The sequence below is a fragment of the Vombatus ursinus genome, unplaced genomic scaffold (genome assembly GCF_900497805.2).
Source record: "Vombatus ursinus unplaced genomic scaffold, bare-nosed wombat genome assembly UNPS02014872.1, whole genome shotgun sequence".
NCBI classification, from domain to species: Eukaryota; Metazoa; Chordata; class Mammalia; order Diprotodontia; family Vombatidae; genus Vombatus; species Vombatus ursinus.
The window spans coordinates 6,242,581-6,256,849 of NW_020954650.1; the positions used below are offsets into that span (position 1 = coordinate 6,242,581).

Consider the following 14,269-nt stretch of genomic DNA (forward strand, 5'->3'; position numbering starts at 1 on the left):
ACACACACACACACACACACACACACACACACACACACACACACACACACCACACGCACCAAGAAATACCATTTTGTATTGGCACCTAGATGGCTCAGTGGGTAGAGCACTGGGCCTGGAATCAGGAAGACCTGAGTTCAAATATAGCCTCGTACACTTACTAAGTATGCCACTCTGGGCAAGTCACTTAACCTCTGTTTGCCACAGTTTCCTCAGTTGTAAAATGGAGATAATATAACACCTAACCCCCAGGGTTGTTGTGAGGATCAAGTGAGAATATTTATAAAGTGATTACGATAATAACTAGTATATAGTAGGTAATATGTAAGTCCTTCCTCCCTACTTTCCTTCTTCTTTTCCTTCCTTCCTTCCTTCCTTCCTTCCTTCCTTCCTTCCTTCCTTCTTTCCTTACTTCCTAAGTCCCAATATAAAATAGCTGTGACTTCCAGCCCTGTAGGTATGTTCCCCCTACACATGGTATTTTGGTAGACAATGAACTGGTGTCAACCATATAGTTTTCATAGTATATCTTCTTATTTCTCCCTCTCTCTCTTGCAGAATTAAGTATTTTCCTGTTTTAGTGGCAGACTTTGCTAATTATTTACTACGATTATAATCAACTTTCAGATTTTTATATCATTGGAGAAGGATATGGTTCATATGAGCAAAAATTGGGCATCTATATAGAAATTATGTGATTGTATGATCCCTGAATTCAAATCTCAACCAAAAAATGACAAACTCTATAGGTATTAGAAAGTTTTCCAATCCATTCCTCCCCTATCTTCTTAGACTTATGTTGAGCTTTTGGCTGCATGATTGCAATAGTTTTATCTCTTAGACATCTTAACATGCCTACCTCAATTTGTCATATTTATTTTACACACCTTTGGGTCAGGATATCAACTGTTTGGTCTTCAAGAAATCCTACCATGGTGCAGGTTTTAAGCCCCCCTCCCAAAAAAAAGATATAAATAATAGCTATAACTTTGTAAATTACTTTTCTTAATTTATGAATAATGGAATTTTAGAGCTAATAGGGGCTATGGTGATATTAGAAGCTAGCTTCCACATGTTGTATTTGTATATATGAGGTTCAGAGGGGTTGTGATATCCCCAAGATCACAAAGCTAGTTTCTTAATAGCAGAGACTAGAGGAGCACCTAAATCTCCCCATTCTGAGGTTATTAGTCTTTCTACTCGTCCTTGCTTTATATTCATGAAGCTTTGGGAGGAAGCTTTGTCATAGATAGTTAGGAGTTAGATGTATCGTAGGAATTCTCAATGCTTGCTGTTTAAAATAAAACCACAGATACTGTTCTCTATCCTATAATAACCCAACTTTACACTGCAATCTGTTGTTTACCAAGCATTTTTCTCAAAATGATTCTGTAAGATATTTAATACAAGTATTATCATCTCCATTTTACATGCACGGAAACAGACTTGGAGACTTCCTCTGAAAACTAGTCAAATCAACACTGTTAGTGCTCCTGGAAAAGAGTATGCTAATCACTTGCCCTGTGTTTCGACTCACCATTCATATGACTTCCCAGACCAGTACTCATCAGTATCCATATATATTTTGCCTTCCCCCCTTTGGAATGTAAGCTCCTTGAAGGTAGACAATGTCTATGTATTATATTTGTCTCCTAGCCCTTAGCAGCATATAAGTGCTTAATAATTATTTTTTCACTGATCTGTCCATTCATTCATTCAGTCACACAACTAGTAAGTATCAGAGATAGTACTTAAAACCAGGTTTACTAATTTTAAAGCCTCTTTTTGTGGATTAATGAAGCTATTTTGGAAAGGAGTACCATTATTGATTCATGTACCAGCTTAGTTCTCTTACTAGATCATCCTTTACAGCTTTCTAATATAATATTGAGTGGCAAGTTTAGCCAGTCACTTCCCATTTCTGTCAGAATGAACTGCATCTATTTTGACCCCATTCAGAATATTTGTTTGCAACCCTGGAACACGTAATTGAACATGCAAGCTTAGGTTTTGTTTTGTTTTCAAAGTTTGTATCATGAACGTTGTGAACCCATACAAAGAGTGGCTTATATTTTGAATGATAATTCTACAAATAAATAAATAAATAGATCTGTGGATAAAAAGACTTGTTTAAAGCAGATGTCTTCTATTTTACAAGGATAGTTTGACAGGTATGTTTACTCTAAAACAGACCTTTCACTATGTTATCTGAAGGGCATAGTTACAATCTTAATTTTCGGTATTGCAAAGTGAAAAATCACTTCTGTTCCCTCAGCCAAGCAAAGTGCTTTCAGTCCAGCAGTAAATGAATTATTTATGACCTGTAGAAGAACTTCCTAATAATAGAAAATTTTATACTAAAAGAAAACACAAAGAGTAACAAATCCATCCTCTGCTGTTATGTACCAATTTTTATACTACATCTGTATGTTACCAGTGTGTTGTGTTTGTTTGGGGAGATAAAAGTACCAATTCTGTTACTTTTTTTCTTCTTGTGATAATAGAGACCTTATTAAGAAACTTCTCGTTGTAGACAGGACAAGACGACTAGGGAACATGAAGGTCAGTATTCCATTTTTCGTGTGTTAAATAATATTCTGCATGAGATTAACTTAATTGAATATCCTACTATTTACACCTGTGAATGCCAACTAAATGAAAAGGACCATGCATTTGGAGGTTTCAAACTTGATGTGTTTTATTCTGAGTCATTTCTATCACTTCCTGGCATCATTATAAAGCTTTTGGAAATGAGGGTCATGAAAAAATGATACAGAATGGTCCAGAGAAATATTGATTTAAGTCACTTCTCCATCATTATTTTAAATTTCTTATGCATGCCATTTTTAAATTATAATTTTACTTGGGAGAGAAATGCATGAATTTCTGTTATGTATTTAAAACTGAAGTTCTAAATGAAGTATATATATGTAAATACATATGGATAGATGTGTGTATGTATGTGTATATATATATATACAAAAACACATATTATATATATGTATGTGTATATTTATATAGAATATTACCATTCATTATCATTAATTTTACATTGTTTTGTAGCACATCTACAAAAAGATTTGGGCAAACTTGAAATGAACTGGATGTTGTCCAAATGAAATTAGAAGGGATAAACATGAAGTTTAGTCATTCGGCTTACAAAAGCAACTGTATCAATATAGGATAGGGTAAAGTAAACCACAGCTTATGTACAAAGGCTTTTGGGTAAACAAGCTCCATATGATGAAGTGGTAGCTAATGAGTTCATAGATTACCTTAAGAGAAGTATATCATCCAGAAGGGATGGTCTCAGTGTACTCTGCCATGGTCAGGCCATGTCTTGAGTTATTGTGTTCAGTTCTGGGTTTCACATTTTAAGGAGGACATTGACAAGCTAGAATGTGTACAGAAGAAGATGACCAGAATGGTGAAGGGGACTGGAAACCATGCTATACAAGCATCAGTTGAAAGAAAGGTTGGTTAGCCTGGAAAAGATATGGGGGTGAGGGGAAGAACAATAGTTGTCTCTAAATATGTGAAGCATTATTATGTGGAAGAATAATTAGACTTGTTATGCTTGGCCCCAGGGGCAAAACAAGTACCAATGGATGGTGAAATAACACAGAGGTAGGTTTTGGTTCAGTGTCAGGGGAAAAAAAAAACACAACTTCCCAATACTTACAACTCTGAAAAAGATTTTGTCCTATCTCATAGATTACTGCTTGGGGATTTTATAGGGGACATTTATGCTCAGAATGTTTGTATGAGATGACTGCTTAGGTGTCCATAAAGCTCTAAGATTTTTATTGACCATTCCAGGCAATATAAGTGTAGAATGTATACCATTAGAAGAGACTTTTGTAAAATTTTCAGAAAAATTCTTCATCTCATTATTCAGACACTTTTAATCTTTGAAAACAGAAACCATTTATGAAACATTCACACTTTGATAAAAATCTGTCAATAGCACTTGATACTGTTAAGGATCAAATCTCCCCCTCCCCCCCGCTTAGTATCGTAGCATATTTTGTCTATGTGTTTGATATATTTAATTGTAAAAATATATCTTGGCTCTTTGAAATATGATCTTCATAAATGCTTACCACATTTGATTGGCTTGTTGCGTATTTAGTTCACTATGAATCTGTTTACCACTTACCCAGTGCAAGGCACTCCAATTATCTTTTATTGACATTGGATATGTTTTCTCTTAATTGAATTTGTTTCTTGAGGACAAGGACTATTTCGTAACAGCACTTAGTACATAGTAGGTACTTAATAAGTTCTTGATTCATTCATTGATTTAATTTCTCCTGAGAAAGGCCAAATATCTCTTATAGTTTATGTTAAAAGCTGAAAGAAAAACTAAATTACTAATTCAGGGGTCACACTGCCCTTTATGTTTCATTTCCAAGGCTTAATGTTAGCTGTATCTTATACCCTAATTAGTAATGTTTCTGTAATGAAAGTGGTGAATGGCCTGGGTATAGTAATTATTTGTTAGGAGTAATCACCATTACAGTAATAATCTAGACACCATTTTAGGAATAAAAAAGCAAATAACTTATTTTACAGTGTGAATAGAGGACAATGCATAAATTTGCTAATTGTTCTTCCACATCATGGGTTATAGGGCTAAATTTATGTATATCTTAGAGAATAAAATATCATAAAATTTTTAAAGTAAAGGATTGAACTTAGGTTACTCAGTATTTTCCACCTATATTTCCTATTTTTTTTTTTCTGGTACTACCTGCTAGTGATAGAGCCATCGGAGAGGTTTTTTTAGAAAAGGAAAGGAAATACATCTGCCTTTTTAATACAAGTACTTTAATATTAAGATAATGAAGGGGTTTCATCCTTCATGCAGATATTAGACTATGACCTTTTCGGGTCTCTAATAACTCCAAAATAATGAAAATTTCTGACTTTGGGCCTTTCTAACATCCTATTTGCTTGTAGGTACAGGTGTCCTTAATTTTCTCCCCTTTGTAAACCAGTATTCTGTTTGAGCAGCAACAGGCAAGATTAAGGCACAAAACTCTTTTGCAAAGTCAAGCACAAAGTGACTGTGTCACAATCCTACAATTGATATATAAAGTAGAGGGGAATTTTTAATCTCTGAACTGTGAGAGACATAGCACTATATTATTCTTTGTTGGATTTTTTAAAATCTTTTTTGTTCTGAAATAATTGTCTTATTTTGAGATAAATATCTACTCTAGGTTTGTTGTATTGGAAGAGGCTAGGATATATGTTCCATTAGTGAACATATTATTTTAAGAAAATAGTTTCATCCATCCTACCCAACCCACTCACCCCCTACTTGTTTCTGTGGCCTTTGTGTTATGGGTTGGTGTATTAAGTCATGGGGATTGGAGCAGTAAGGGGCTAACAGTATGAATTGGCTGATTCATATTTACACCAGATGCTGACTTTTCCACATTCCCACCAGAAGTTACAGGAGGAACTAATACAGTTTGCAAAGAATATGGACTTTGATTTTCGGTTTTTCAAAAGTTTTCCAATGATTCTATTCTTAAATTAATGTTGACATGTTCCACATCACCAGTTACTTAAACTTAGTGATGGCATATTATTAGCTTTGCATTTATGCCTTCTCTACTTCTTTTGAAGAATGGAGCAGATGATGTGAAAAGGCACCGGTGGTTCAGGTCTGTGGACTGGGATGCTGTACCCCAGAGAAAACTGAAGGTAAAAAATGGGGCTTAAGTGACACAGTCTTCATTTTTAGCTAGCCGGTTTGGGTTACCAAGATAGACCAATAATAAATATTGTTATAACTGATTTTAGTGTTACATGGTTGAACTGAATAAGCAAAATTGAGAAATAAACAAAAAAAAAGACAATACAAAAAAAAAGACCTGATATGAAGTAAAGAACAACATTTATAGAAAAGCATTTAGTGGAGGACCTCCTAAAGGTTATACATCTCAGGGGAAATTATTAATAAATGCAGTTGATAGGTTTTCTAGGGCAACCATACAAATTACTTCATTTTAAATATCTCATAGTACTAAAGAGCTATCTCAATTTATCTGAATCAAAATATATCTTTACCATCTGAATAGGAATCATTTTAGGATAGAGGGTTTTAGACTCAACAGACAATGTAAATCTCATTATATGGGCTTGCTAAGGGTGAATACCCAGATCTTCAAATGGACCACTTAATTTGCTTTTAAGGGACATCTGTGTCTTAGACTTCCTTACTATACGTGGAGTATCCAGAGTTCATACTTCCTCAGTTGCATGAAACTCTATATACATATACCTATACATGTATACGTGTATATATGTATATGTATACACACACAAACACACACACACATCACAGAAGATGTTTTTCTGATTTTAAAGAATTCCATTGTTAACCATGAACAAAATAACAAAGAATCTTCCATTTGGAAACCCTCTATTGCCATATTTTCTGCCAGTACATTTATAGGCTTAGGTTTACAGAAATGTAGAAAATGTGTAGAATGTTTAATTGAAATCATAGAGTCTTAAAGGTGATCAGTCTTAATGATCTAATCTAAGTCCTTTATAGACTATAATAAAAATAAAAGCTAAAACCCAAGAAGTTTTAAATGACTTGTTCAAGGTTTCCCAGCCAGAGGCAGAATTCCTGAGAGCTGCTCAAGGCAAATTATTAGAAATATGCTTCAACACTCCCTTCCCCAAGTTTTGGGTTCTTTCCACCATAACCTCATGTCCTTAGTTCTTTATGCCTGAGTAAACATTGTTCCTAACAGCTATTTAATAGTATCAGTGGTGTTCTCCCATTAAATGTAAAACTATCATTTTTCATTTTTCAAAAAATGACCTACTTTTTTGTTTACAATGTTACCTTCAACCTAAAAAAGGTTTCAGATGAGTGTAATGAAACATTTATTGAGCACCTACTATATGCAGGGCAGTGTGCTAGGTGTGCTAGGCATACAAAAATAGAAAATAAATAGTGTCTGCTTTGTGCTGTGATACATTGTGCTAGAGTACAGGTCAAGCCTGTATGTCTGTCATTTGAATTCCTGAGCAAACTTCATGACCAAGCTGGCAATTGAATGACATATTTTTGAGTCACAACAGATCTTGAAGACTATTTACCAAATCTGCTTTGATGGAAAGAGAAACCATATGGATCGGTCCTCGAAGCATTGGAGCGTACTCCATGTTTTTCCAAAACAGCACAGATATGCCAGTTAACATAAAGCCTGTTTGTAAATGACAAAGTTTGCTTTATTTCTAATACTTCTTGTTTGGCATGCTTCCTTAGCCTCCTATAGTGCCGAAAGTATCCAATGATGGCGATACATCTAATTTTGAAGCTTATCCTGAAGATGACTGGAACAAGACACCCCCTGTGCCTCCTAAAGACTTAGAAATCTTTAAGAATTTCTGAGTACAGGGAACCACATATGGAAAGGTATACCTTTATTTGCCATACTTCAAAAAATACTTTACATTTTAAATCATAAACTCATGGGATAAAATTTTGTTTTCCTACCTATTAAACTGTTTAACTAAGTAGCTGTTGAATAGGAGGATAAGAAGTATATATGTAATTAAATATTTTGATGTGCAAACCCTCCAGCATGATGCTGATTCATTTTAAAGATATCAAGGCTTTTTACACTTTACTACTGGTTAGTTCTGAAATCACAAAATAGTCTTAAAATCTGTTTACTTTGTTTCTGTTTCATTTTCTCTGCTTGCTTCAATAGCTTATTCTTTTGACATCTATTAAACTTTATTCATGTACTTTAAGCCAGGAAAAGTCTAGGAAGATTGAAGTTCTTTTTTTAATATATGTATGTATATAGAAATATCTTTTGAATAATGCATATTTGATAAATCCCTGACACCTGCCCCTGTAAATTTGTACCATAAACTCTTTTCAGTATGAAATTCATCTCTTTGCTTTAGGTGTTTCAATGTCTTGTCCTTTCTAACAATTCAACAGAACTGCTAGCAATTTTTAAACTCAAGTACAAAATAGAGTTATTTGAGCTTTTTTTTCTTCCTCCCTATCCTGATACTCTCTTCCCCACCCCCATAGACACGCAATGAAGATAATGAGAAACATTTTAGCAAAGCAAGGGGAGCTTCGATTTGAACACTTAGCAACTAGGCCTTGAAAACTATAATTGACATTTAATTCTAGGTTCTCATTTATTTGTACAACTTCCCTCATTTATATTAGACTGTTGAGTTATGTGGGTAAAATCATGTTATATCAAATTTTGAAACCTGTCCTTTTTCAGATTCTTAATTTTGCTTTGATGGTTGTTAGTTCCCTTAACCAGTGGTTTTAGAAGTTTTTTTCTCATATTAATAGAAATTGTGAAAATAATTCTGAAACCTTTTGACTTTCCGTCTTACTGCTTTGAAAAAAGGAGCTCAAAGATTGGCTGACGATTGGAAAACTAACAAAAATTCTTTGTATTTGTGCTATTGAATGTCAGAAACTGGAAGAAGATTTGAAATGGTCTGAGCACATTTGAGAAGAATTGGGCATCTGCCAACATGAAGAAATTCCTTCACATGGATGAGGAAGTTTCCACGTTCATATATGCACATATTTATATAAAATGAAATTGGAAGGCCGGTTAAGTTTAATTTTAACTGTATAAATCTGGCATCAGTTTAAAAACTGTTGCTATAGAAAGTCTACTCAGTAGTAGATTATTTGATTAAATTGATTTTTTTAGATCCTTTATCTTATTGTTACTTTTCTGCTATGCCAGACTTTTTTTTCCTTTTGCCTTATCTCATAGACTTAACTTTATAAGTTTATACTAAACTTGTGACATTGTAAGCACAGATTAGTATATATGTATATAAAGAAAACAAAATCACCTAAGCACAGGGATTGTGCAAAGATGTAAATGTTTGTACTTTGCAGAGTCTATGATTTTTATTTTTCAGATTTTTTTTTAAAGAGTTTCTTCTTTGGGGAGATAAAACTCTTAAAGGATAAATAAGTTTTTCATCATCTTAAACATTTTATAGTTCTTTGTAAAAAAAAAAAGGAATTATGTTAAGATTTGTAATTAAAATGTCCAGTGCTTCATTGTCTGTAACTATAGTACTTGAAAGCCCGAGTAAAGGAGAGGAGGTACAAGTTTCTTCTTTAGCTCATGAAAGCCCTGTTGATTCATGAGTGTTCAGAAAACAAAACGTCCTGGAAATATTTCACATGCTATTATGATCTATGGTGTCCTGCTGTGTACTGGGACTTCTCCTTATTTAAGCTGAAGTATAAATCTGATACATAATACCCAAGACCTTGGCCTCTATTGTTTTTGGCTATATGTAGATTCTTTTTCCCCTTTAATTTAGGGGAAGAAGAACTACACAAGTGACAGGATGTAAACATCCAATGTACCATGTAAATTACCCAGAGGTCTAACTTCTATTCAGTTCTGCAGATGCAGCCTGTTTGCCTCTCAAAGATCACCTAGGGTTTTATGGTATTATTAGGGGGGTGAAAATGAGTTCCTAAGCATCACAATGATGTACATAAATAAAAAGTTTTTTGAATGTGTATTTTATGGTAGCCAGATGTTAAGGTGATACTTAGGGCTGAACTGCAAAATAGGGACTGAAACAGGTGTTCATCCCAGAAGCAACAAGCTTGCAGAATTTCTGGGAAGTAGCATATGGACCTCTGCTCATTGTTCATTTCATTTTAAAGCATTCCCATTTCCTTCTATACTCTTCTTCCTCCTCTTACTGTTCTAAAATTCCCTGGAAATCTCCAAAGACTTTTTTCCCCAGCAAAAAATAATAAACTTAGTTTGCAAAATCCTGTTATTAATCTGTCAGCAGTTGTGAATTCTAATTATGTCCTGTCTCTAAGAAGTAAACCCAACAAGACTTCCCGTGAAGAATCTCTCAGTGCTAAGGGTTTTTCCTACACATAACTGTATAATGTATACATACATATATACATAAACACACATGTACACATTTACATACTATATATCAATATGCGGTATATGTATATGTGTGTGTACATACACACAAACACAATATTTAAATAAGATAAGAGCATGCATTAATTGGGTTCAAGTAGCAAAAACAGAGCAATTATTCTTGTGAATAAGTTCTATATAATGAACTAGATCCAGGAAGTGAGCAGATTATTCTTGGAATATTGCATTGTTCCCCCCTCCCCCACCCCATAAGTCAGCAAATGTTTAGTTTACACACACTGGAGAAATTTAGCAAATAATACTCATGTAAGTGAAAAATGAGAGTGTGCCTCTCAATTTGCTATCCCCTAAAGTGCCTAACTCACTGTGCATTTAAGACATTATTTAGTAAACCTGTTGGATTTGTATGTTATGCTAAAAAAAAATTTTTTTTTAAATCCACAGGCACCATTTTATAAGAGAGTACACTGGAAGAGATGTACTTTTTGTGGGTCTTCCTAGTGGTCTCAAATATATTCTGGTCCAATGATTTTGATGGTTTCTTATTGTGATACTCATTTGACACAGAGATTGGTTTCTGAGTAGCAAGATTTCAGAAAAAAACAAAACAAAACATTTCCTATCATGTTTCAGCCTGGTGGTTGAGATAGATTTTTTTAGTGTACTTAGAAAAGAACTAACTTCAGAGATAGTTTCCTAAATGCCTTCAGAGAAACCTGACATGCCATGAGAAAACAAGTCATTGTCCCATCCTCAGTCATATTAAACTCATAGATTCCAAATAAGCGTTTCCAAAAATCTAGGATCTATGCTCAGCAAAATTCTATTTAGAACAAATAGCCCAATGAGAAAAATTCATGAATACCTTTTAAAAGAGTATATAAATTTCATCCACAGAACTGTGTAGAACTTAGTCTTTATCTCCCCTGATGTTAGGTATTAAGATCAAGGCCAAAGGTTGCTAGACATTCAACAATCAATTTCTGAGATAAAGTGTGATCTAACATTAAAAAACAAAATCGGTAAAGTGACTTCCATAGTTTACTGAGATAAAAACTTAGAGCTACCAGAAGTGATAACCCAAGTCTAGTGCCACTTGACTTTTTAATCACATTTATTCTTAAGGAACTTTTTTCCTTTTAAAAACCATATACAGAACAACTTGTTTTGAGTACAACTTTAAACTGTACATAAGTTCAGTGTGCTAGTGTGTGTACTTCTTTGGCTTACTACTTGTTACCTTTCAAAATGTAATGTTGATATTAAATTGAAATAGTATAGAAAGCATGAAATATATTTGCCTTATTTCTGAATAAATATGCAGGAAATATAGATGTGTTAACATTGGTTACATTGTTCTTTTGCAGAACTGTAATCAGCCTTTGGAAGAAAAAAAAGTGAGACATTAAAAAGAAAATTCAAAGACTTTTGAAGGTGTTAATAAGTATAGAGTGAACAGTCGAGCACGTTTCAATATTTTATTTAAGTGCCACATGTTAACTGTTCATTAATAGGCCATAAATTATCACTTCATATAGTGTGATGTTACATAAAGGTTGGTTGTAATTTAAATAATAAACCTGGAACAATCATTAAAAGTAGCTAGGGAAATAGTTGAATATGTGTGTATAGACATTTGTATTTATATGGTCAGTTATAATTGCAAAATTTTAAAAATTGTGGGGTACATATCACAGAGTTTATACACCATTTAAAGTACCATTTTTATTTTTTGACTTGCTGATATTCATTATTTTGCAGTATTTTCTGGAATCTGAGTACTACAAAATTTCTTATTTATAAAATGCACAAATTGCTCCATTGAGTGTATTGAGGATTTCATTTTCAAGTGGTAAAATTGTCATTTCTGTCTTCATTTGTATGAATTAAGCCAAGGAGGAAATAACACTAACATTAACTTTATATTGTATTTGCAGTGATAGATTTTCCATCCTTTCACATCAGAAACTGAATTTGTTTTAGACGTGAGTATATCCATTGCTGGTAATGGATGTACTCTGAGTTTCGGTACCAAACTCACAGACTCACAGAGTCAACAGAAGGAATAGAAGTAATGGGATGTTTGCAACCATACATACTTATGTTTATACACACACACACACACACACACACACACACACACACACACACATTCATCCACTCTAGATCTATGCATATGGAACCGAGAATAATTGTTTTTTTTTATGTGATTTCCAGTACAATTCTTTGTATTTCTTTCCTTGAAATTGTACATATTTTTGATAGATTGTTTTTAAATCCTACTAAAAAATGAAGTAACCCTAACCAGGTGAGGGATGTGAGAGGGTGAGTTGTCATTTAAGTATATGGCCTAGGTGGTGGGTCTTAAGGTTGTATACCTTTCTCATGGTGTTAACTGAAGAGAAAGGGGCACAGACTCCCTTGGTACCAAGGACTGCCATTATAAACATAATGTGTCTACACAATGAAGTAAAAAAAAAAAGGCAATAGGATTTAGTGATTTACTGTGCTGCAGACTGACTCGCTGATTAAGAATTTTATATTTTCCATGAATTGCTTTGGAGTCACAAGACACAGCCTCCATGCCCCTTTTTCTTCCTTTTGGTTTGAAATGTATAGTCTCAATATTATTTATATTTGGCTCACTTCTCTATCATGCGTTTTATACATGTTGAATAGTTTCTATGTATTACCTTCCTTCCCCCACAACAGTGTGAAGGGTTTTACTATTACTTCATTCTAAGTGAACAAAATGGACCTATTATAAAAAGAATTTTTAAGGCAGGTTCAAAATGTCTTTATTTTTTAGAGTATTCGTTCTTTCAAGAATTTATTAAGCACCTAGACTTAATAGGTTCTTATGTGCCAGGGCTCTTGCTAGGCACCAAGGATACAAAGGGCAAAACCAAAGCAGACCTTGCCCTCAAGGAGCATGCATATTATTGGGAATTGGTCATTTCTGTTTATTTTTAACCCAGCGTAAGGTTCTAGAATAAAACTTGCATTGTGAATGCAATGGAAACCAAGGGAAAATTGCTTGATGGAGGACAGATTTCCATAACTCACACAACCTTAGCAAGTGACTTTTTAACTAACATTAACTGACTTGATCTTCTACTGTCAAAACATAATCAATTGAGTGAAAACTCAATTAGGTACTAAACTCACGGTTAATGGATGAACCAGGATTTGAAGGCTTAAATACAGTGAAAGGGTGACCATTGTTTAGTCCATTGCCTTGCCGTCCTGAAGAACTGTAATGCAGTGCTTCCTTATGCTAGAGGATAATTTTTCATCTTAACAACAAAAACAATAAAAACTGTAGCATGATTCTTTTTTTTTCTATTTTGAATACAGACTTGCCATATTCTGCACTTTTCTATGGCAAACCTGACTACTTTATAAATAGTAGGAAATAATAACTTGGCACAGGTTTGCATACTTCATAACTAGTTTGATGTGAGAAATAGTCGAGGTTATTTTAGACTCATTAATATTGTTGGTTGCTAGTCCTCAATCATGTGTAAAAGTACTGTCCAAAGTCATGTCAATTCATTGCACAATAAAATCACTGTGATTTGTATATAAACCCTAGTGAAATGTTACTGCTGTTTAATTTATGTAATGCCTGTTGATTTCTGGATTTGTTTAATAAACCTTTGTATCTTTTAAAATGCCTAAATCTTGTTTGCTTCTATTTATATTGGGAAGACCCCCTAATGTGTACAAGGAAGTAAGATTAATTAGGCTCAGGAAAAAAAAGTGATTTACTTAAAATAGGTAAACCTTTTTGGCAGCCACACCCTTACATCCCCACGACCTTGGAAGTTCACCACAGATATCTTCAGTTTGTAAGGATCAATCAATCAAGAAGCACTTATTAAGTGCCTACTATATCAGGCACAGTGCTAAGGTACTGGGGTTACAAACACAAAAAATAAAATTCCTGTTGGGAAGGTGTGAAGGATTGTCTGATGTTGGCTACGTGCCACGTGGGGGTTGTGGCAAGATGGGGCAGGGACAAGATATTAGGAAGTAACCGGAGCTTACGCTCCCAAGGCAGGGGGCTGTGCCATGTGGAGTTGTGGTGAACTGGGGTAGGAACAGGATACGGGGAAGTAGCCGGAGCATGTGCTCCTCAGGCAGGGGGCTGTGCCATGTGGGAGTGGGACGGCAGAGAACGAGCTCCCTAGGTGCAGAGCTAACCCCAGAGGTCTCCTTCTGGTATCCGGGCCTAGCTTCCTGTGTCATGTACTCTCCCTTTGTGCAGCGCTAACCCCAGACGTCTCCTTCCTGTATCCAGGCCTAGC

General features: G+C 34.5%; 1 protein-coding gene across 3 annotated transcripts in view; it reads left to right on the forward strand.

The window, feature by feature from the left end:
* Positions 1-13,641, forward strand: part of PRKX (protein kinase X-linked) — a 136,127-nt gene extending 122,486 nt beyond the window's left edge. Inside the window, exons 6-10 of one of the 3 annotated variants that reach the window (XM_027842426.1) lie at positions 2,505-2,562; positions 3,380-3,475; positions 5,638-5,715; positions 7,298-7,447; positions 8,487-13,641. In XM_027842426.1, the coding sequence (XP_027698227.1) occupies positions 2,505-2,562; positions 3,380-3,475; positions 5,638-5,715; positions 7,298-7,423 (358 nt within the window). In that variant the 3' untranslated portion in view covers positions 7,424-7,447; positions 8,487-13,641. The remainder of the gene's footprint in view (positions 1-2,504; positions 2,563-3,379; positions 3,476-5,637; positions 5,716-7,297; positions 7,448-8,486) is intronic. The other 2 variants (XM_027842427.1, XM_027842428.1) reach the window with 2 other exon arrangements.
* Positions 13,642-14,269: the final 628 nt, after the last annotated feature.